The sequence below is a fragment of the Stigmatopora nigra genome, chromosome 10 (genome assembly GCF_051989575.1).
Source record: "Stigmatopora nigra isolate UIUO_SnigA chromosome 10, RoL_Snig_1.1, whole genome shotgun sequence".
Lineage (NCBI taxonomy): Eukaryota > Metazoa > Chordata > Actinopteri > Syngnathiformes > Syngnathidae > Stigmatopora > Stigmatopora nigra.
In genome coordinates, this window is record NC_135517.1 from 6,603,561 (window position 1) to 6,625,726 (window position 22,166).

General features: G+C 41.9%; 3 protein-coding genes and 1 long non-coding RNA gene across 5 annotated transcripts; 3 read left to right on the forward strand and 1 right to left on the reverse strand.

Moving 5' to 3' along the window:
- Nucleotides 1–413: 413 nt before the first annotated feature.
- mcrs1 (microspherule protein 1) lies at nt 414–4,994 on the forward strand. The gene is made up of 14 exons (XM_077726916.1): nt 414–611; nt 1,305–1,453; nt 1,534–1,672; nt 1,748–1,912; nt 2,335–2,444; nt 2,523–2,631; nt 2,723–2,861; nt 3,087–3,162; nt 3,302–3,330; nt 3,405–3,497; nt 4,036–4,118; nt 4,203–4,290; nt 4,361–4,488; nt 4,745–4,994. Exons 2-14 carry the CDS (start codon nt 1,305–1,307, stop codon nt 4,829–4,831), a joined length of 1,395 nt encoding a protein of 464 aa, XP_077583042.1. The 5' UTR covers nt 414–611; the 3' UTR covers nt 4,832–4,994.
- A 681-nt stretch (nt 4,995–5,675) lies between these two features.
- suox (sulfite oxidase) lies at nt 5,676–10,656 on the forward strand. The gene is made up of 5 exons (XM_077726918.1): nt 5,676–5,842; nt 7,545–7,616; nt 7,681–7,855; nt 8,263–8,526; nt 8,946–10,656. The coding sequence occupies exons 2-5, from the start codon at nt 7,558–7,560 to the stop codon at nt 10,158–10,160; spliced, it is 1,713 nt and encodes a 570-aa protein (XP_077583044.1). The 5' UTR covers nt 5,676–5,842; nt 7,545–7,557; the 3' UTR covers nt 10,161–10,656.
- A 187-nt stretch (nt 10,657–10,843) lies between these two features.
- Nucleotides 10,844–13,039, forward strand: LOC144203727 (uncharacterized). The gene is made up of 3 exons (XR_013327753.1): nt 10,844–10,979; nt 11,312–11,437; nt 11,536–13,039. It is a non-coding gene; the product is annotated as an uncharacterized LOC144203727 (long non-coding RNA).
- Nucleotides 13,040–14,358: 1,319 nt separating this feature from the next.
- Nucleotides 14,359–21,659, reverse strand: LOC144203648 (transmembrane protein 198-like). 2 transcript variants are annotated; one of them, XM_077727189.1, is made up of 5 exons: nt 21,152–21,659; nt 16,587–16,836; nt 15,729–16,304; nt 15,575–15,652; nt 14,359–15,180 (listed from the first exon to the last, which is right to left on the reverse strand). In XM_077727189.1, the coding sequence occupies exons 2-5, from the start codon at nt 16,738–16,740 to the stop codon at nt 15,128–15,130; spliced, it is 861 nt and encodes a 286-aa protein (XP_077583315.1). In that variant the 5' UTR covers nt 16,741–16,836; nt 21,152–21,659; the 3' UTR covers nt 14,359–15,127. The 2 variants fall into 2 exon arrangements, with proteins under 2 accessions (XP_077583315.1, XP_077583314.1); XM_077727188.1 differs by having other exon boundaries at nt 15,504–15,652; nt 21,152–21,658.
- Nucleotides 21,660–22,166: the final 507 nt, after the last annotated feature.

Sequence of the window (22,166 nt, forward strand, 5' to 3'; positions counted from 1 at the left end):
CATAATCAATAAATACTAACAGTAAATAAATAATCAATGAATAAAATAAAAATGAATATTTTCCATATGAAGTAATTGGATAAAATAAAAACAATCTGTATTTTGACTAAGCTTGCAGCACCATTGTGTGGTGAAACAAAATGAATGAATGCAGGACTGTTCTAAACAGTTTTTAGGCGCAAATAAAACTTTAAGTAATATTACAGAGCTTGTTCCCTGTGATTGGTTGGCCACTGACATCAACGTTAGCTGGGATAGGCTCCAGCACCCCCGCGACCCTGAATAATGAATGAATAGGAATATATTACATGGCTTGATGAGACTGTTCATTAGGAGTACTATGTACTACTTACACATATTGCCTGAATTTCTACCAGTCCTAAAGATGGCGCAAAAGTACAAACAACACATCTGATGACTTCAACACGTTCGTAGAAGAAGAAAAACAACCACAAAGAGCTTTATGCTAACTTTATCTAGCAAGGACATCATTATATAGTAGAATAACATGCCTTCTAAGCTGATTTGTATCAACTACACGTTTGCGTTTTAAAAAAATACATTGTATACAACTAACGGATCGAATACCACAATAAATCATCCCAGGCACGGTGAGTTACGTTAAAGTGTTCATAGCTAGTGTTAGCTTGTTAGTCAACATCAGCTCTCTTTAGCTTTACCCAAAATCTTATTTGAGCTCAGAAAATGATAGATAGCATGAGTAACACCGCTTTGATATTATAGTGCATTATAAGGTCGTTTTAATTTTGTTTTATTTGGCTCGTCACAGCTAATTGTATGGAGTGGGTCTTGTTTTGGATATTCGCATTGGGCCTGTGGCTAACGCTCACATGTAAACAAAAATACTCGCTATGAAAATCGCGTTGTTCACATCCGACTGTCAGAGAGAATGGATTAAATATGGTTCATTATAGGTTGAAGGGCCATTATATGGGATGTCTGAAACAATCACATTTTATCATCCCTACTAAGAATTTTACATTGGCAGTGGAAAGAAAATGGTTTGTTTAAACGTCTCCTCTGATGATCTGATTTAACAGCCAAAATACTCCCTGTTGTTTCAGTTTTAATGATTTGTTCTCGTTTAAATGAACTCTTGTGCCTTTTCAGGTTTTAGAGTAATAAAACATCAGCAAAAAAAAAGATCCACCATGATAATGTTTTTCCCCCTCCACTGCCTTAGTTTTGTCACTGCTTTTTATCGCATGGATACAGGATTGTGATTAATGTATAGGTGATTAACAGACCGACATGACATTTTCATCTTTGTTCTGTTTGACCAGATGCAAGTGGGTGAGCCTGGTGTGCCCATGGCAGTCGCAGGTTCACACAGCCGCTCAGAAGACGAAGAGTCACTTGTTATAAAAGATGTGAAAAGGACAGCCACGCAAGCCTTTGGCAGTGGTGTTCCTAAACGGCGAAGTTCTTCCAGGTTTCATTTGATCTTTACACTATTTTTACATTGGTAATCTGTTGGGTTAGATTTTTAAAATAATGGATTTGTTCCTTCAGGTCGATAAAGAGGAAGAAGTTTGACGATGAGCTTGTTGAAAGCAGCCTCGTTAAATCATCAAGCAGAGTTAAAGGAGCTCCTCTTATGGAGCCATTGCGCTGCTCAGGAAGTGAGCCGTCATCCAGCGAGAAAAAAAAGGTAAAAAAAAGCCAAACGGTAAAATTGCTGAGCCGAATCACAATTACAATATCCTCTTGCACATTATTCTGTCAGCTTTCAAAATCTGCACCGACTTTAATGCCGCCTCTCGCCATGCTGATGCATCCTTCGCCGATGGCCAAAAGAGTGAAGAAAAGTAAACAGGCGCTACATGTCACAAAAGACTTAGGCCGCTGGAAGCCCACCGATGACTTGCTGCTTATTAATGCAGTGCTACAAGTGAGTTGCTCAGAACACGTTATACGTACTTATGGGCATGGCTCAGTTGGAAAAGAAGTCTTACCCCAACTGGGCTTGGATGTCCAAACCCAGTATGATTTTGGTACCGGTTCCAAAGCAACCGGTTGTAACCGGGCTAAAAAAAAATCAAACAATTTGGTGCCTGAGTTTTCTGGGTGTGTTTTTCTTAACCATGCCCAAATATTCTATAAAGGAATGTGATGGCTGTGGCATGTTTGCCAAGTGACACAGTCAGGCAGCACAAAAGGAGTATATTATATCAATTTAAGTGTAAATTGAGATTGTTTTTTTTTTTTTTTCAGTCCACACCTAGAAATCAGTTGAAAACATCAGTCAGACCTAAAGCATTTAAAATTGGTGCCGTTGTTACCAGGCCTAAATGTTTTGTCTATTTTCCGCAGACCACAGACCTCACATCTGTTCATTTGGGAGTCAAATTCAGCTGCCGTTTCACTTTAAGGGAAATTAAAGAGCGTTGGTACGCACTCCTTTACGATCCCGTCATCTCAAAGTAAGTCAACAGGCGTACAAAGGGAACATCCTCCTTTGCCTTTGTCAACGTCGTGACCTTTCGCTTTCCTCCCTTCAGACTAGCTTGGCAGGCAATGCGGCAGCTTCACCCTGAAGCCGTGGCAGCCATACAAAGCAAAGCTCTCTTCAGCCAGGCTGAAGAAGTACTCCTATTCAAAATCGGTTCGGTCAGTCCACGCGATACGTCAATGATTGCCCCACAGTTGTTACAATGCAGCTCAATCGGCTTCCTATTTTACTTTGTCTGCCATTAAATAGACAAGTCAACCCAAACTTGACGCATTCCAGGAGCTTCTGAGTAAACATCCCAGTGTCTTTCACCAGTCTCGCACCCCCAAAAGTCTGCTGGTCCACTGGCAACTTTTGAAGCAGTACTACCTTCTGGATGACCAGAGTGGTGAGTTTTTGGATGCACTTTTTTATTGTCCCCACAAAATAGCCCTTTATCAGCGCGACCGTATATGGAAGGAAATTGGCTTTATATTGTCACTGTAACCAGATCTGCCCTTTTGGATGAATTTAATGCCCTAAAATGTGATGTCAAAGTTAAATTCATATTCTTTTTGAAATGACCAAAGAATAGTCACATGCTCTCTATAAATAATTACGTGTTCTGTTTCAGTCCAACCACTCCCAAAGGGGGACCAAGTCTTGAACTTCTCTGATGCGGAGCAGATTGTTGATGAGGTCAAGCTAAAGTAAGGCCCAGGTCTATTTTTGATGTACACATTTTTATAAATATGCCGGTTTATTTGTGGGGGCTCCAAGCAACGAGCCTCTTGTAATGTGTTTTTGGAGTTGTTGTTTTAAAGAATCTGTCACTTTTTTGGCACACAGGGAGAGTAGAGACGAAGTGTTGGAACACGGTAAGACGGTTAAAAGCTTCTGTTTGCGTCGTCAAAGATAATATATATATATAATATTTGTTTTGTCTTTGTAGAACTAATGATATCTGACCGGCACCAAAAAAGAGAGATCAGGCAGTTGGAGCAAGAGTTGCCTCGCTGGCAAGTCCTTGTGGACAGTATCACAGGTACGTACGTAGACGATTGGTCTTCTTCCACTGAGAGTAGCTTGAACGGGTATGTACTAAGGCTTAGGGATCAACGCCTGAATTTACATGGGCAAACTTTTGGGCCTGGGGCTACATTGACTTGAAAAATTTGACAGATGGGCCGGGTCAGCACAATATAAAATACATATAAAAAACTGCATCCGTTAACAGTACATATGAAAGATAAACAGAAAAAAAAGACTAAAGTATTAACATACTCACCACTCATTATTAAAGTACAAAGTAAAGTAAAAAGGAATATATTAAGAAATATTAAAATGTAATTTAAAAAGGTAGAGGGGCTGTAAAACACAAAAAAAAAACAAATAAGAGTGGACAGAGCTACTGCCACTGGCGTAACGGCGCCATCTTGGGGAATAAAAAAAAGAAAAAAACATTATTTGGACAATGTCGGCGGGCGGGCCGGATGTGGCCCGCGGGCCGTAGTTTGCCCATTCCATTGTTGATTGGCCTCTACCAATTGCAACTTTTTTTTTACTTAACCTGTGCATTACAGGGATGAGCATGCCTGACTTTGACAATCAGACATTGGCCGCTCTTCGGGGGCGCATGGTTCGCTATCTCATGAGATCGCGAGAGGTAAATCGGACGGCGCCTTTCATTAGCATGTGAGGGAGTTTCAATTGTACTTTTCTTAACTTGCTTCAATGTATTCTCACTCAGATTACGCTTGGCCGGGCAACCAAAGATAAACAGATAGATGTTGATTTGTCACTAGAAGGACCCGCCTGGAAAATATCAAGAAAACAAGGTGGCTTAACATAATCACATATTGAAACTTAAAACCCTGCTCATGGTTAACTGTCCTTCGATATTTCCAGGAATCATTAAACTGAGGAATAACGGAGATTTCTTCATCGCCAATGAGGGAAGACGGCCCATCTATATCGACGGCAGACCAGTCCTGTCGGGAAATAAGTGGAAACTCAATAACAACTCAGTGGTGGAGGTACAAGTTTGATTTTTTTTTGTCAATTATAACAGTATATGATTATTGATAAGTTATGAATGGGCATAAGTGGCGTTTGAAGTAAAACGCATTTCCTCATTTGTGGCACTCAGACTTGGAGGAGCAATTCTAGATGACTAAATGGCCTTTTGCAATAGAACAGTGGTGTCAAAACTTTTGTCTCCGGGAGGCCGCATTCAGAAGAAAAAAAAAACATGTAACGTATTTTGCTTACATCCTCCATTTCTTTATACAGATCGCAGGACTTCGCTTTGTTTTTCTAATAAACCAGGAACTCATCTCCCTCATCAAAGCCGAGGCAGCTAAGATGACGCAACCGTGAACGCTCCCTCCCCTCTGTTCTGTATTCAAAATTCCTATCTTGGATTCGACGAGCTGTTCTATGGACATTATCTGTGTTGTGGCGTTTTCCACTTTTCCAGAATACTTTATTTAAATTGTTTAGTGAATCTTTCCTATAATAAACTGGTAGACATGCGCACACATTTTTGAAGTCCCTGTACAGTATTTGCCACACTTTGCAGTTGACGCACAAAATATTTATAACATTGAAGTCCCTGAATTCAGCATACTTTCTTCATACAACATTAAAACTTTGATGATTGCAGAATTTAACCGGAAAAGATGAACCAGCGATATCATGGCACAGTAAAAAGTGCAAACACAGCCCAATTGAAGATAAATAAAGGGAGTAAATGCATCATCGTCTTACTCAGGGATCTAAAAATGAAATGAGGAATTCATGTTATTTTTTTACAAGTTTGCAATCATTCAGAATCAATGGGATAATAAGAAACGTCTGGTTGTCATATTAACTGTTTATAAGGCACTCGTTCAACTCCTAGGCTGCCTTTGACTGATCCAGACGTCGAATTTATTTTTAACTGGCAGAGAGAGAGAGAGATAAATGATTGTTACCAATTTAAATGAATCAGTAGTCTATGGCATCCTATGACAATGTTCAATCCTAGAAAACAAAGAAATCTACTAAAGTCCCACGACTGAAGGCTTATTTCTGTTTAATTCATTATAATATTATTTTCTTACAACTTTTAAATATTTTTATTGGTCGTGTATAGCCGTCAATGGCAACCATTAACCTACTAGTTTGTTTAATTTTTTTTTAAGTTTCCACAACTATTTTCAAATGTACCCCCTAAAAAATATTTTTTTAATATTGTCTTTTCCATTTTACAACACTATTTTGCACTCGTAAAAACCTCCGGACCATCGTGCATGTCCGTCCGTCCGTCGATGAAAACGATTCGATATATTGCGCGTGGCAGGGTCGCAGCAGCCACAACCCAGCTGGTGTCCGACAAACAGCGCATGTGTGAGTGTGTTTATTTTAATCCCCCATTTGACCCACTTCAGACCATTATTCATAGAAAATTACATATGGATTATGAGACGTAGTGATTCTTTTCTCGTCCTGACCCATCATCGACAGCCTGCTGTTTGTTAGCTAGTTAGCCCTGAAGTTGACGTGTTTTTTTTAATGTCCAAACCACTTTTTTTACAAACTTCAGAATATGTACACCCTTTGTTCTTATAGTACCAACGTGGATGTTTTTATTTAATAGGATTAATTTACACGAGTTTAATCACTAGATGGCGTTTGTTTATGCATGTTTCCGCAGAAATAATTTTGGCGTGGCGTTCACGTTTCAAGAAAAAACATGGGAATATTCAAATGTATCTTTTTTAAAATAACCCGGCAGTGAATATATGATATTTGCAAGTTTCGGTTTTTCTACTAGACTTTATTGCGCTTTATTGTCTCTTATCGCTCAAATTACTTTCCCAATTGTAGTTGTAAAATTATGACTGATTAGAGTTGGCATTTGTGTGTTTTGTTTTTTGTATAAACTATATGTAGGTTGTTTATATGTTATGGAGATTCAAGCTTCTGCAATAAAGTGGATCATTATAAATATTATTACTTTTTCGGTTAAATATTGTTTGGGGGCGATTGAATTGAACTCATGTTGAGCAATGAAGCAGCAGAAACTCTTTTCATGCAACTTCCTATTGCAGTTCATGTTTGGTATGCATACTATTTGCCTTTAGAAAATAACCCCTGTGGTAATCTTGCATGCTACCGTAAAATTGATAAGATTAGTTTACTACATGATTAAAAGTGAAAACTTCCAGCTGCAATCCATGAATTTCTGGCAGCGATATGTAGGTTATTTTTTTACAGCATAAGGTGAAATGAAATATCAATGACGTTAGCTTTTTTGGTGTTTGTAGTATACGTCTTTGTATATTTGTGTAATAATATTTATGTTTTTTGATCCTGAAGGATTGGTCTGAGATTCTTCCTTTCCTTGTGTTATCCAATCAATGAAAATCCTAAATTTCCATGTTTTACAATGTCAAAATAACTGAAATACTACTCAATTCAGCTAGGTTTGTACTTTTTCATGACATTTTCTTCCTCAATGTGTCGTAAATGAAGTCGGTTTCCCTAAATATATATATATATTTTTTTATCCATGGTTACGTCATCTGTTGCTTGGGGTCCTATTTTAAAGGTCTTTGCTGATTGGTCATTTCAGTAGGTGGTGAAGAAATAGTTATTTTTGCAAGAATATTCAGTTACTAGTACTTACAATGTGAAACACAACAGTAGAATCAAGTTAATCATAAACTAGGTCCAAGTGCTTGTATGCCTGTAACACTAAAGGTGATACAAAATCTAAAAAAATAAAAAAAAAAGGTCTTTATTTACTGTACTGCAATGTAGAATGTGCTGGGCATTTATTGAGTTGTACTCAAGTTAGACTAAAAAGCTCATTTCCAAAAATGACATGAACTAAAACTAAGTACTAAATATCCATTCCATATCCATTTTCCGTTCTGCCTCTATTTGATTGAACAAATGTAATCAAGCATTGAATAGTGACTAGTGGAAAATTCAGTTGATAGCCGAAACACACATCTCAAAGCAAATAGTTCCTGTAAGCAATTATAAAAAAGATTCATGCCGTAGCTTATTTCGACTAAATTGTCTTGTTTTTTTCTCTCCATAGAACATCAATTGCCATGTTGCTGCTTCGACGCTGTTCAGGTCTAACTCCGTTTGGACCCCTCACTCCTCTGAGGTAGTCCGCCTTTCGTGGACAAGTTTGATCCTTTCATGTTCGTATTCTAATAAGATTTTCATAGGCCCCCTGCAGTCGCTGCCGCAGAGTGGCGCACGCTTCGTCTTTTGGGCAGCGGCAGCAACAGCGAGGACCAGAGATGGCAGAATGCTGGGTACAGTCTGACCTGGAGACGAGCCCTGGCGGGTCTTCTGGCTGGGACGGGGGCCGTAATGGCTTATGGCCTCAACCGTCATAAGGTATGTATGTGTCTTTGGTTAACTTGTATTCAAGATTTGCTGGCAGGTTATTCAAGGAACGGATTCATATTTTTATTTGGAATTATGTGCACTGGGGCGCCCTGGAAGATGAGTGGTGAGCGCGTCGGCCTCACAGTTCTGGGGTCCTGGGTTTGATCCCCCTGTGTGGGATTTGCTTGTTCTGCCCGGGCTTGTGTGAGTTTTCTCCGGATACTCCGGTTTCCTCCCACACCCCAAAAACATGCAGTGTAGGCTGATTGAACAATCTAAATTGCCCCTAGGTATGAGTGCTACAGAAAATGAAAAAAATAGTTTCCTTGGCTGTCGATTATGGTGCCTGTAGTTAGGTATAAGCTTCAGCGTTTTCCGATTGATACATATATAATGTCATAATGTCTGGCATGCAGGCGGACGCGGCCAGCGTTGTGGTCACGCCGCAGAATTCCCAACTTCCCATCTTCAGCCAAGAAGAGGTCACCAAGCACCGCACGCCGCAAGATGGCATTTGGGTCACTTTCAATGGGAGCGTCTACGACATCACCGAGTTTGTGGCCATGCACCCCGGGGGAAATAAAATCCTGCTGGCGGCAGGTGGGGCCCTGGAACCCTTCTGGGCGCTCTACGCGGTGCACAACCAGGATCATGTGCTGGAAATCCTCTCAGAATACAAGGTGGGATGAACCATAAACAATATAGTCACCCTTTCGATGAAGATTCAAAAGTGAATTTACACATTTTGGTCATTTGAAAACAAACTCCATTATTCACAATTATTGCTACTTTATATATATATATATATTTTTTTTTTCTTCATTGTATTTTTATATTAGTTTTCTCTAGCAATTGCAGACATTTTAAAAATGATTACAATGGTAATCGGAAGGAAATTCACATCCAATCCCTTTTGACTGGAAGGGGTGAATGAATGAACGTCCCCCCCCCTTCCACTCAAAATGAATAAGCCGTCTCAATGAGTGCCGTGTAAGAAGCGTAAAAAAAAGCTTCATTCATAAAGCAGTCATATTTATAAAGCCATTTTGAAGAAAGACCATCGATACCTGTCAAAAGAACACTTTCTTTCCCGTGCAAGGTTGGGGAGTTGCGAGCAGAGGATCGAAAGAAGCAGCAAAGCGTCAAATCATCGGATCCGTATTGGGCGGACCCCGAGCGACACCCCGCGCTGCGCGTCAACAGCCCGAAGCCCTTCAACGCCGAACCGCCGATGGAAATCCTCACGGACAGCTATGTCACGCCCTCTGCCTTCTTCTTCAAGAGGAACCACCTTCCCGTTCCTAAAGTGGATCCGGCCTCGTATGAACTGCGGGTGGACGGCCTGCCCGGAGGGGGTCTCACGCTCTCCTTGGAGGACTTGAAGACCCGCTTCCCCAAACACACGGTGACGGCCACGCTGCAGTGCGCGGGCAACCGGCGCTCAGAGATGAACGCCGTCAAGCAGGTGAAGGGACTGAACTGGGGAATCGCCGCCATCAGTAACGGCGTATGGGCCGGCGCTCGCCTCCGCGACGTGCTCCTGGCGGCCGGCTACGGTCCGCATACGGCGCAGTGGGCGCGCCACGTTCAGTTCGAGGGACTGGACAAAGACGTAACGGGGACGACGTATGGCGCGTCCATCCCCGTAAACAAGGCGTTGAGCGAGGAAGGCGACGTGCTTCTGGCTTACGAGATGAACGGCGAGCCTCTCCCGGCCGACCACGGCTTTCCGCTTCGGGTGGTGGTGCCCGGAACGGTGGGCGCGCGCAACGTCAAGTGGCTGTCCAAGATCACGGTGAGCGCCGAGGAGAGCGCCAGCCACTGGCAGCAGAACGACTACAAGGGCTTCTCGCCGACCACAGACTGGGACACGGTGGACTTCAAGTCCGCGCCGGCCATTCAAGAACTCCCCGTCCAGTCGGCCATCACCGTGCCCGCGCCGGGCGCCTCCATCCTCCGCGGGGACCAAGAAGTGACGGTGAAGGGCTACGCTTGGAGCGGCGGCGGACGCGGAGTGGTGCGCGTGGACGTCTCCCTGGATGGGGGCAAGACGTGGCAGGTGGCCCGCCTGAAGAATGGCGACGGCGGGGAAACTCCGGAGCCTTCGCCCCCGCCGGGGAGGGCCTGGGCATGGAAGCTTTGGGAACTGACGCTTCCTCTTCCCCCCGATGCTCGGCAGCTGGAAATCGTCTGCAAGGCGGTGGACGACAGCTACAACATGCAGCCCGACACGGTGGCACCTATCTGGAACCTTCGAGGAGTGCTGAGTAACGCCTGGCACAGGGTGAAGGTCACCATCAGTGACGCTGAATAAGGAACTTTAACGGACCACCGATAAATGACAACCTGGCTGATCTTTCTTCTGTCTTTGGACTCTGCTAAATGGATAAAAAATTGTGTGAATGTGCTCATGTCAGAATTTTTCACAGCAAAATAAGTCTTTTATTTCAAGTTTTCTTGGCAAAGTGCTAAAAAGCTACTATTCACAATGTTAACCAATGAAGTGAAACCTTATTTCAATAATTGAATGGATGTCTAAAGTATGGCTCATCTGTCATTTTGCCTCTGAATACTGGACAGCGCAATGATAATAAAGATATCTTGCTAAGTCAAGCACCATAGAAATACTATTACATTACGATAAGTTCTAATACTGAATTTAGTAAAACTGCAATGTTGTCATATTGTAATAATGGACTGTGAAAGTGGCTGACTTGGAATACAAAGGCGGGCAATTCATTTGATGTGATTATAAATCAGATGAATATGTTCACAAATATGGCAACACTGTACTGCAGTTATGGTTGTATGATTGTTCAATTCCATACTTATGATAAATCTTTAGCATGGTCAAAAACAATTCACATTTGTACCAATGTCAAATAATAAAGTGCCAAAATATAAGTATCAGAACAACCAAGTCTCAAATATTAAATGCAAAATACAGGTCAACATGGCTTCGAGGTTAAAGGTTATCGCCCATGCTCAGTAATACAAGCCAGCATCCTCGCGTGGGTTAAAGGTTTTCGCGCATGCTCAGTAATACCGGCCAACATGGCGAATGAAGTTCTATGTCAATATTAGTAGTCGATGAAATGGGAAATAAGACACGACAGAAAGAAGTCTCCGTTACGTAAGTGAAATTAAAGTGGTCTTTATACCTCAAATGTTGGAATGTGTAAGGAATGCCCCGGGTGTGATGCACGATCGGAGTACAAATCAGCTAACTCTTTAGCATACAGAAACCATCATGACGCTAAATGTAACCCACAGAGTCATGCACAAATAAAAAAAATAATAATAACGCTGCATTTATCTGCCAGCAATCCGGCAAATAACAACTGTCGAATATTACTTAATAAATGCTGGCGATAGTCGGTTTAAATAGCATTCATACAACACGTTTGATTTGTTTTCCTTCTCACATTTACCATTTAAAAGCAGTATTTACTGAATATCTTTCAGATTTGTGCTGGATGACACACTTTTCTCCCCCTTCATTCGGACGCTGAATTTAACCTTCTTAAAGCAAAATATACTGTTTTTCTCTTCAGAGCACCAGTTGCTGTCGGGAAAATACACAACCATCAGGTAAGGATATTTTTCTATATTCTATTCTTTTTCAGCTGTAATCTCTCCTTCAGGTTGCAAAATAACCCCCCACCCCCTCTCTGTTGGAACCCATGCAGGCCCCGATGTAGGCAGATGGACCTCAGTGAACAACAGCTTCATAAATATACACTTTTACCATCCAGAACAACAATCAACACACACCAGGCCGGTGATGATAAACCAGACCCCCACATCCTTTGAGACCGGATGGACCTCGATAAATTACCCCCTAACCCTCTCCATAACTTTTAACATTAACATCCGCTCTACATCTGCCCTTAAAATATACACCTTTGACAGCTAGATCAACAAGTAGCACACTCCAGATCCAGGCTAGGGTATTATTTTAACAAAACAAAAAAGCTTAAATTGGGTACAATTTTTATCCTTTATTTTGAAATTGGCTGTCAGTTTTCCTGACTTTTCCCTAAAAGTCAGACTCCTGGTTCTCTATATATTGTACATATCATTTTTGCATACTATACACCGCCATTATCAACAATAATGCCAAGAAGAAGGAGTTCTCATTTCGTCTCAAGTTGGGAAAGGCGTAAACAATTGAAGCGCGCCAGGATGGCAGCACAATCTTCTGCATTACAAAGTGACGGCGAGGCTTCGGTGGGAGCAGTAGCTATTGATGAGGGTTGCGCAGGTCAATCGGATAGAGTCAATCCTTCCGGTGCACATTTATCGTCATTTGATTTTGGTGAAGAGGGCCCATCAATTGACGCTCATTATTTTGCACCTATATCATGGTTACCTAGCCCTGAGCATACTCAGATGTCTATTACTGAGAGTGTAGACTTGGCCGGGCCTGCGGAAAAAAGGGCGGTTCCTATGGTCAGGCGTAAGAAAAGGTCTTCTGCTACTCTAGTTACTAGGCCCGGTGAATCTTACGCTCAGCGTAGAAGTCGCCTGCGAAGAATCGCTAAGGCTATGGCAGCCGCTCGGGCTAGGGAGACTGTGGAACAGCGTGCTTATCGCCTTAGGCGAATGTGTGAATCGGCGGCGGCTGCTAGGGCCGCTGAGACTGAGGAACAGCGTGCTAGTCGCCTTAGGCGGAATGCTATTTCGGCGGCAGCTTCTAGGGCCACTGAGAGTAAGGAACGGCGTGCTATTCGCAATAGGCGAAAGGCTCTTTGGGCGGCAGCTGCTAGGGCCGCTGAGAGTGACCAACAGCGTGCCATTCGCCTCAGGCGAAAGGCCGATTTGGCGGCAGCTTCTAGGGCTGCTGAGAGTGACCAACAGCGTGCTATTCGCCTTAGACGAAAGGCCGATTGGGCGGCAGCTGATAGGGTCAATAGGAAGGAGGGACATGGTGCTATTTGCAATATGCCAAGGGATGATTCGGCGGAAGTTAAGGTGGAGAGTGAAGAAGAGCGTGCGACAGTAATCCCTCAATTGGCGCAAATTCACTACTTTGCGATTTTTGTCTGCTATTAGAGTTCTTTAAATTTTATTTTTTAATGTTCATAATGTGAAATACGCTGAAACTGACAATATGCTGGACTGTTTTATTGTGCTGAGAAATGCCTTAAAAACCAATATGCAATAAAGCCAGAACCATTCAAATCAAACAAACTTCTCTTGTGTAGTGAGACCACTCCTTAAATGTAGTGAGACAGTCTCATCTCATTTTCTGAAATGCTTTATCCTCATTAGGGTTGTGGGGGGCTGGAGCTAATCCCTGATATCATTCCATAAAGTATACTGGTATATTCTACACTCATTCCTAATTAATTTGAGAGCAAAGACTTTTCCCACAAGTTACTTTTGAATTGGATTTTAATCAAGTATCAATTAACATTTGTTGTTGATTACTGGCTCTTTAGAAGTGTATTATATAATGACAACATCCAAAATTGATGTTTGGACCCTTTTATAAATATAAATCAAATATAAATTGTTTATGGCTCTCTTTGTCATTCTGATGTGGTGCAAGACATGGAAAACATACTGTACTGGGAACCAATGCAAGGGTGTACTACTTCAAGGCGGATGACTAATGGCGTGTCAATGAGAGGCTGAGGGTGGATAGAGGCTACCCACTGATCAAGAAAGAGCGACGGATGCGATGCTGAAAGTCGCTCGATAGGGAGCAGTAGATAGCCAAAAGCAGCTGACAAGTGTTGAGCTTGTACTGGTAAGTGTCACTTTCTCAAATCAGCAGTCCTTTTTTTTGCACTTTAGTGACTCTGAAACTTTTGTATGGGAGCAAATAAGAGATGGTCATTTTTTCTTTCTCTCTCTAAAAAGGATTAGAGGTGAATTGAACCCATTTGAATTGGGATGATAGAATAATCACATTTAAGTCTCTGTACTGTTAAAATGGATTGGACTTCTTTTGCCATCATTAACAGCCAACAAGTTTAATAATTAATTCATTGCCTGTCAGGATAATATTCTTCGGGTATGTGCTGTGGTAGTTAGTAAAATACTGAAAACCTATAGCAAAAAAAAAAACATGTAGCTTATGAGCGTTGATTGTTTAAAGAGTAAGTAATAGGATAATGGGAGTGTGCTTTCTGTGGACTCTTTGATTCACAGTGAGTCTATTGTGCACTTCTTGACATGGAGTCGCTGGGGAATAACGCAAGCCGTGGATGTAGCCGGTAATATTTTTATCTGATGAAATACTAGTTATATGATGCCAGAATCAACAAGTGTTTTGATGCAAAAGATTGGTGAAAAGCACAGGGTAAAAGTTGTAATGAAAGGCGGTTTTGTTCCTGCCTTGTGTGAGCAACACAAAAAAAAATCTTGGCTGCACACAGCATGGCAGCAGAGAGGACCAACTCCAGAATAGGAAATCCTTCCAATGACCTCTTTATTGCATGAGAAAGGTCTGGTTGCTAAGAGCCCAAAGAGAACAAAACAATAGCAGTCATTGAACTAAGAAGTACAGTATCAAACCTACTTATTTTTTATTTCTATCAAGGTGTATGTACAAATTCATGTAACATTGAATTATTCCTGGTCAGGACAAAATATCAGCTACCGACTCTTATTGTTGTTTTTCTTTAAACCAATGTCTTGGTTGTTGGACAAATAAATTATAATGTTTTTACACAGACTAAATTCTTCACACACACACACACACAAAAAAGATTGCAGCCTAAAAAAAAGCCTTTACAAAATTACGACTTATTGTAACGTAACATTTTCTTTTGCTTTACTATGACATATGGGTCTTTCCTGACAAACAACCTATCAAAAAAATAAAATCACACATCCTTCAATGTAAAAATGGAAAGAACGCAACAGTCAATGACAAGGTGATCAACTTTGAAAGTACAGTACTTGTGAGATACGATACCTGATAGAAATGCACCTTGGACTCTGTTGTTGTATTCAATACACGCTGAGAGAAATGAGAGGACCTCGTGTGGTTACTTTCTGGTTCCACCGAGACGCAACTCGGTGGTAGTGGCTTTAGAAGGGCTTTCCCCACAAAGAAAAAGTAGTGGTCCTCTGCACTGTAAACCTCTATTCACAAATTTCACATAAAAAAAAACATTGTCACAGGTTCTTCAGAACATCACAAGCATGGTAAAGCGGGACCATCATTTGTCTCAGACCCGGACGACGGGGGTTGTGGCCGTGAGGGGCACCATGGAACCGGTTTCACAGTCCAAGTCCATGACGGTGTGGTTGGTGGTGCTCTGGCTGCTAAGGGAAGTACCGGTTCCCATTTGCCTGTCCCGCAGACTTTGCAGGTAGCTCTGAGAAACATGCAGACACATAAGGTAAGGTTGAGGAGGACACTGTTGGCCTTCCAGAAAAATATAATAGTGGACTTTCAAAACTCAAACTGATAAAGCAATTGTTCATTTTTCAAAACAATCAATCAACAATTTGAGGTGAAAAAATAGCTAAACTTTCAGGTAGAATTGTATTGTAAAAAAAAACAGAGCTTGGTGCAATTTAAGTTCCGAGTGTCCACTGCATTGAATTAGGAAAACAAAGGTGCGGCAAATCAAAGATCAAGGAGAGATGTGAAATAAAGCAAGTAACCACAGCACACGTCATGTTGGGTGACACTGACCGGCGCCAGAAGGTCCCCAGCGTAACGTTTGACTGGGGTGGCTTTACGGCGGTATGTGCCTTCCTGCCCACCTGCCTGCTGCCGCTTCCTGTTGTCCTTCTCTCTAATGCGCATCAGCTGGACTCTTTTTTGACGCCGACTTAAAACCACTAAAAGGGAGAGAGAGGGTTAGGGACCACGCAACGCGGCCGGGCAGTCGACGTCTCACGTTGATGCAACGCTCACCATCCGTGTGGGAGAAGCTGCCATCGGTCAGTTTCCATTGCACCAGGACTCCCATGATACCGAGGGTGGGCCAGACCCCCAGGATGACCCAGCCATACCAGCAAAGGGGAGGACCGGGCGAAAGGCGCAGGCACCCGTAGGCGTGCTTAGCCAAAGCCAGCATCTCCACAAAGTAGTCGGCGCACACCGTCATGATGGCGGCGCCGAAAACGGCGGTGGAGAGGACGGTGAAGAGCTTTTGCCACTGCAGAGTCAGCACGGCAAATAGCATGCCCGAGCCTAGGAGCGTACCCAGAGGCACCCACACCGTGCTGGGCACGTAGAACTGCTGCATGAGCAGTAGGGCGGCCAGAGCCAAGAGGAGGCCCAGCAGGAGGCCCGTCATAAAGAGTCCAACGCTGCGCACCAACATGGTCACCAGGCCGCACAGCAGGCCGATGCCCAGTCCGATACCGGCGCTGGCCTCCACGCTGAGCTGGGTGTCCAGCACGTGCTCCTTGTGGCACAGCAGGAAGATGATGACGGAGCCGAACATCAGGCCTGACAGGAACATGACCGCTTTGAAACAGCGATATCCTGTGGGAGGATATGCGCCAGACAGGAATGAGCGACTCGGTGTTAATGAAACGTCATTGCTAAGTATGGATCGCGGATGAAAATGAGCTTAAACTTTGGAGATGAAAGGTACAAATCTTCATATGAAATCTGGTTGAACTTGAGAAATCTTCACTTTCAGTGAAATACAGCATGATTCTATAGTATTCTATATTATAGCAATATTCTGTTAAAGGAGAATGTGCTGCCCTCAGAATGTCACCAACCCGTGTAGTGGTGGGCTAACGAGGGATTCTTTCTCACCAAAGAAGCAGTAGATGATGCCAAAGAGGCAACACATGGAGCAGATGACAGCAGGGATGATGTCATATTTCCTCTCTATCTCCAAACTACAGACGTCGATATCGGGAACGCCAGCCCCTGCCGACTCGGGGCTTAGTCCGGTGGGCTCTGCCATTTTTGGGCTTGGATGTCCACGAGTAGACCAGGACACAAGGTAGACGACCGCCTGCCTTCTGATGTTAACTTCGGTCCATCAGAGCTGCTTTGGTTTCTACGAACAGAAATGATATTTGATGTGTGAAATAAGTCAGAAACACAAAAAAAAAAATGCTAAAACCGCCAAGCAACTCACGACAGGCAATAAAATCCCTTATTTGCAAAAATGACAAAATACTGCATTCATTCATTTTCTATAATGCTTATCCTCACAGGGGTCTTGGGGGTGCTGGAGACTCTGCCAGGAGATTAGAAGTGAACTTTTAATGTGAAGGAGCCATGCAAGACTTTCTGAGTGGACCATGGCAAATCTTCGACATGAGCACACCACAGACGGGGTTCCATTACAACCAAGTCACGTTTTCTACGAGAGACTGGCTCAGACGGCATATGGTCTTGCTTTACTACGAAGGGCTTTCGCTGCAAGATCGGCTCGCATGACGTTTTTATTTTTTTTATTTTTTTGCCAATCGACAAGACGCTTCCCCCACGTTGCATGTTTTTCCACATTGACAGTTCAAGGATTGTCAGGCCCAAAAAGCATGCACTCTTCATGTGTTTCCTGGAATGGATTTACATATGAATACGAGGCCTTGTCAGAAACTTTTCCCTCACTCTTGCACTTTTTGGTTTCCCTGGTTTGCTTGTGATTTCAATCTGCTGAAGGACAATGCACAAACACAGTGGAATTCTTTCCATCAAAACCATGCACATGACCACTAAACTCTGGAGAACAATTATGAATGTGTTTGATGCTGTAGTACTTGGTATTAATGATCTGTGTTACCCAGAACGTGACTTGAAAGGAATGTCAACACATTCAAAGCAGAATGTTGCCTCATTATTGGATCAGATTCTGATAAAGAAACCAGAAATACATTGAGTTTCTGTCTGTATATTTGCTTTTGAATTGAATTAAACTGCAACATTTGTTGGATCAAGAGATGCACTTCACATGTTTGATTTTCTTCCAAAATTGATACAACTACAAACAATCATACTTATCTGCTTTTAAAATCCAATATTCTATTCTATTCCCAAATATTTTCTCCATCCCTTATCCTTGTGTTGTAGCAACAAGTCTAAAGTCCAGTTTTTTTGTGTTAAGGTAAATACTTTGGAGAATAGCTCATGCATTTTCTTTGGAAGGGGCCAAAAAAACAATGTTGAATTCAATTGAGGCTTTTGTCAGGGTTATTAAATCTGATGTCAATGATGGACTCCACTCGCCAATAAGAAATGAAATCACCAGCATGTAATAAAATGCATCATTCTTTCTGTAATGCCAACTTTCCTAGAACATCTCGGTCACTTTACGACTTGAACTAACACTCTGCGTGTGAGCATTCCCAAAAGCATCTAAGAAATAATTGAGTTAAGTAGTCTACACGAACACCCGCAGACACTCCCATGCATCTGTGCAGCTGCATCATGTTACTATGAGTCACAATGGTGTCCAATGTCTTGCAACTTTTAGGACTGGCCGCTGTTGGAGAATAGAGCCATTGTGGACTATAACAAAGCCCCATGAGGCCCATGCTGTGACCTCTTGCGGCACTTTTAGAAGAAAAAAAAAACGCACGTGAAACGGGGACTCGACTAACTGCGACTGGGGGCACCAAGGAGACGAGCTGAGAACGAATGTTTGCTTGAATTTGGGAGCCAAGTGTTCCCTTTGCATGGGAGCTGAGCGATGGGAGGAGCGACTCACAATGAGGAACATGATCAGTCTTCAAGATGGAACTCCAACAATGCTTCCAAGCCGAATTTTTAACAGTCACCCGGCAACTAATTGAATACACATCAACAAGATAAAATATAGTTTGGCTTGCAGATGCATCAGACTTGCCAACAGTCTAGTATGATTTCAAAATTATGAAAGCAAGAACAAATTTGAAACTCTGAAATAGCCTTGATTTAAAGTTAGTCCGCAAGACATTGTGAATAGAAAATAAAGGCAAAATTGAAGACTGCAGACTGATTCATTCAGGTTACCTTGCGGCTTTTGAATTCCAAGTCAATGTCATTTAAGGTCTAAATGATCAGTCAATACCACTGACGAGCATTAGAAAGCATCCCATACCATTGCTTAAGAAGATATACTACCCCTGAATAAACACAGCAGAAATGCACAAATGAGTGCTCAGCTGCCGAGGGGACAGGCTTGACTACAAGTTCCACACATAGCTTATTCGGGTGTGCTTAATCATTGGATGCGCATGGTCATTAAAAAAAAAACGCCTATCCAAAGACTTGATGGCCATGGCCAGCTGAGAAGATAAGATTATCTTTTAACTGGAAGATGCCATCAAAGAATGAATATGCGAATTCTGCTAACCCAAGTCTAGTTGTATCAGTCAGTTAAGAATGGATTTCCATACAAAGCAGAAGATAGAAAGATAGATGAAGGAATATAAATCAACACTCATGTCATCTATAACGACTGTGAAAGGTTATTGAGCAGGGCATCAAATGGACCTCAACTGAGTTTCCTGCTTAGGAGAATCAGGAAGGCCCTGATGAGGAAGTGGAACATCTGCTTTCAACAAGGGGTTGGCCATTGTTTTTGTGACAAGATCAGAGACAAGCTTAGAATCATCAACATTGATGTTTGCATCTTTGAAAGGGAACATAAAAAAATAAGGTTACAAGCTAAACTAAAGTGAATAAGCGTCTTAGACACACGAAACACTATTAGCAGTGAAGATGAGCTTCTATCTGACACTGGGTGTGGCTGGAAAACATTATGTATGACATAAGGTTGAGATTTAAGTTGAAAACAAACCATAATATGATGCGTGTTATTTAAGTGGAGTAAACGACTAGCAATTAAGCAGTATGAAGGTGCTCCCAGAGCAAAAATACTGTAAGTCAGCAATTGACAGTAATTGTACCTTAGGAACGAGCTTACTGGTTGAAAAGATGGCAACCTTCTTTTTTTTCCTCAAGCAAACACAAAACCTTTCATTTTTTTGTCTGGTTAACTGTAATACCAAACAATTACAGCTCCAAAGTTAGCACAGAAGGGAAAAGTAAATAGTCGGCAATCCCAGCATGCACGTTTATGTATTTTGGGAAAACAGATCTAGTGATGTTTTTTTTTCAGAGGGTGTGCAAGCCTGTTACATGTCAAGAGCAGATTTAAATGGGATCTATCATTCTTTAAAATGTATGTACCATTTGTTGAAATCAGTTTTTTTGTACGTCTATCATTGTGAAGCATTAGAACAGGATTGTTAGGTGTTCTTGCCTCTTTTCCTGTCTTCTCTTTTACCCCAAAGCAAGGAAGGATTTCCTCTCTGTCTTTTCAAAGGGAAAAACCATCTGGTTTAGGCTGACAGAGTAGGTCACATAGATAGAGATGGCGGTGAGGACGCAAGTGGGGGTTGCAACTACAGCCTTTGCAGATCTTGGAAAAGACAGGACCTGCAGGCTGTCATCTGACTGCCCAAAAAACCAAGAGGCACTCACTCCCACCCTAGATCACAGAACACAACCGCAGGGCTCCAACTGCCGGCATGCCATGTAGGCCAGCCACAAGGAGAAATGTTGGCCTTGTGAAGAGAAAAATGCGATCATGGTTTGAACATAATGTACAAAGCTAAAATTGTCTCTTTTCACTAAATCTGAACTACTCCATGAACAAGTCAACATGCTTCTCGCCATACTGCAAATAACATTCTATAAATGACAATTTTACTCCAATAAAAATAAAACAAGAGCTGTGGCTGTTGTCTCTGTTATTATACCGCTTTAAATTTAAAATCTTATTACAACTATACACTGCTGTATTGCCCGTGGACTCATTTCAGATTTGGTTCAGATTAGTGCATAAGGGCAAAATACAACTTTTAATATAAGACACTTCAAGAACCATACAAAACATTTAAAAGTCAAAATAAATGAAAATGTGTGATTTTTTTGTTGTTGTCATTTCAACACAAGTCTTGAAAATATTTTAACATGTTTACACTGTTGCTGATCAATGAGAGTATGCATGCACAAGAGAGTCTAATGTAAATTATATAAATATGATTACAGCAGTCTAAAGGTACATTTTATCTTACAGGATAACAGGGAGCCCCATGTGGCTCGTGAGCCATAGGGTTTTTTTATGTGGATGTGGATGAGTTGAAAATGGCAACACTCCACAAGAATGATTATTTCACGAGGAATTCTAATTCTTAAAGAACAGATGCATGAATGTGAATATGATTATTATTGATCGAACTTTCTGCATGATAATTTTGTTTGGCCATAAAGCCGCATGTCCATCAATTACGCAGAACAAAGTAATACCTGGTTAAGAAGATAAAGGGTAGCCATTAAAAAGTGGGAACAAAATATGATACAAATAAATAAAAACTTACCGAGCAAGCCAGCAGCTTGAAACGCTCAATTGTTGGGGACAACTTGCGCTGTCAACAAACAAATGTGTCCCTCCTCCACCATTCACAAACACAAAAGCGGTGGCAAAGGCAGGGAAACCGGTTTTCCTCACTTTTCTCGGCTTTTAAAAACGACAACAATAAAAAGACGCCGAAGGCATCGTTTTCACCCCGACGTGTGAATTGTCCAAGATGAGTTGATCCACTGGGTTAACTTTGTCGTGACTTAAGTTAGCTGTGGATGTGGACAATTTGGTTCGTGCTCCAATCGCAACCAACCCCGGTCCAACCTCTATTTCGAAAAATATATAAATAAATAAGAGTCCCTATTCGCCTCACGTACCGCCCTCTTGTCTCCCCACTTCTCGATCCGCCTTAACTAGACTTTAGGAAACAAAGAGAAAACTTTCTCGGGGGTAAATCTTTCTCAATCTTCACCTCCTGCTGGGGTGACATGAGACCGTTGGGCGGCTGTTTTTTTTCCGGGTGGAAAGAGGAGGAGGGCTCGGGGTAACATCCACGATTTGAAATCGGCGCCTCTTTGAGATAGAAACTATATTTATGTTGAAAATGGTATGCATTAACACCTATATGAATATGTGCACCATTCAAAATGAACCGAAGATGGAAATTGTGAGTAAATATACAACTTTGTGTATTAGAAAAAGGTGCATTTCCGCGAAATAGGCGATCCCCTTCAAAAATGCTTAAAGAAACGTGTAACACGTGCACAAAAGCACCACTAAGCAAAAACATCATAGTAGTCCGGATTGAGGATCCTCTGCAGTTTTTTGCACGTAAGAAACATCGTTATTGGGAGTTGTGAACATTGTTTTTTTTTGGGCGGTGAAGATGCGCCTGTCAACAGCCATGACGTCATCAATGCGATTCCTGAACTCTCACCATATTATTGACCATTTCTTTGGCCTTTTTTTGATGCAATTACTAATTCTTATTGAATATTTTGTTTCCACCTTTTGTAAAATGATGGAATTTA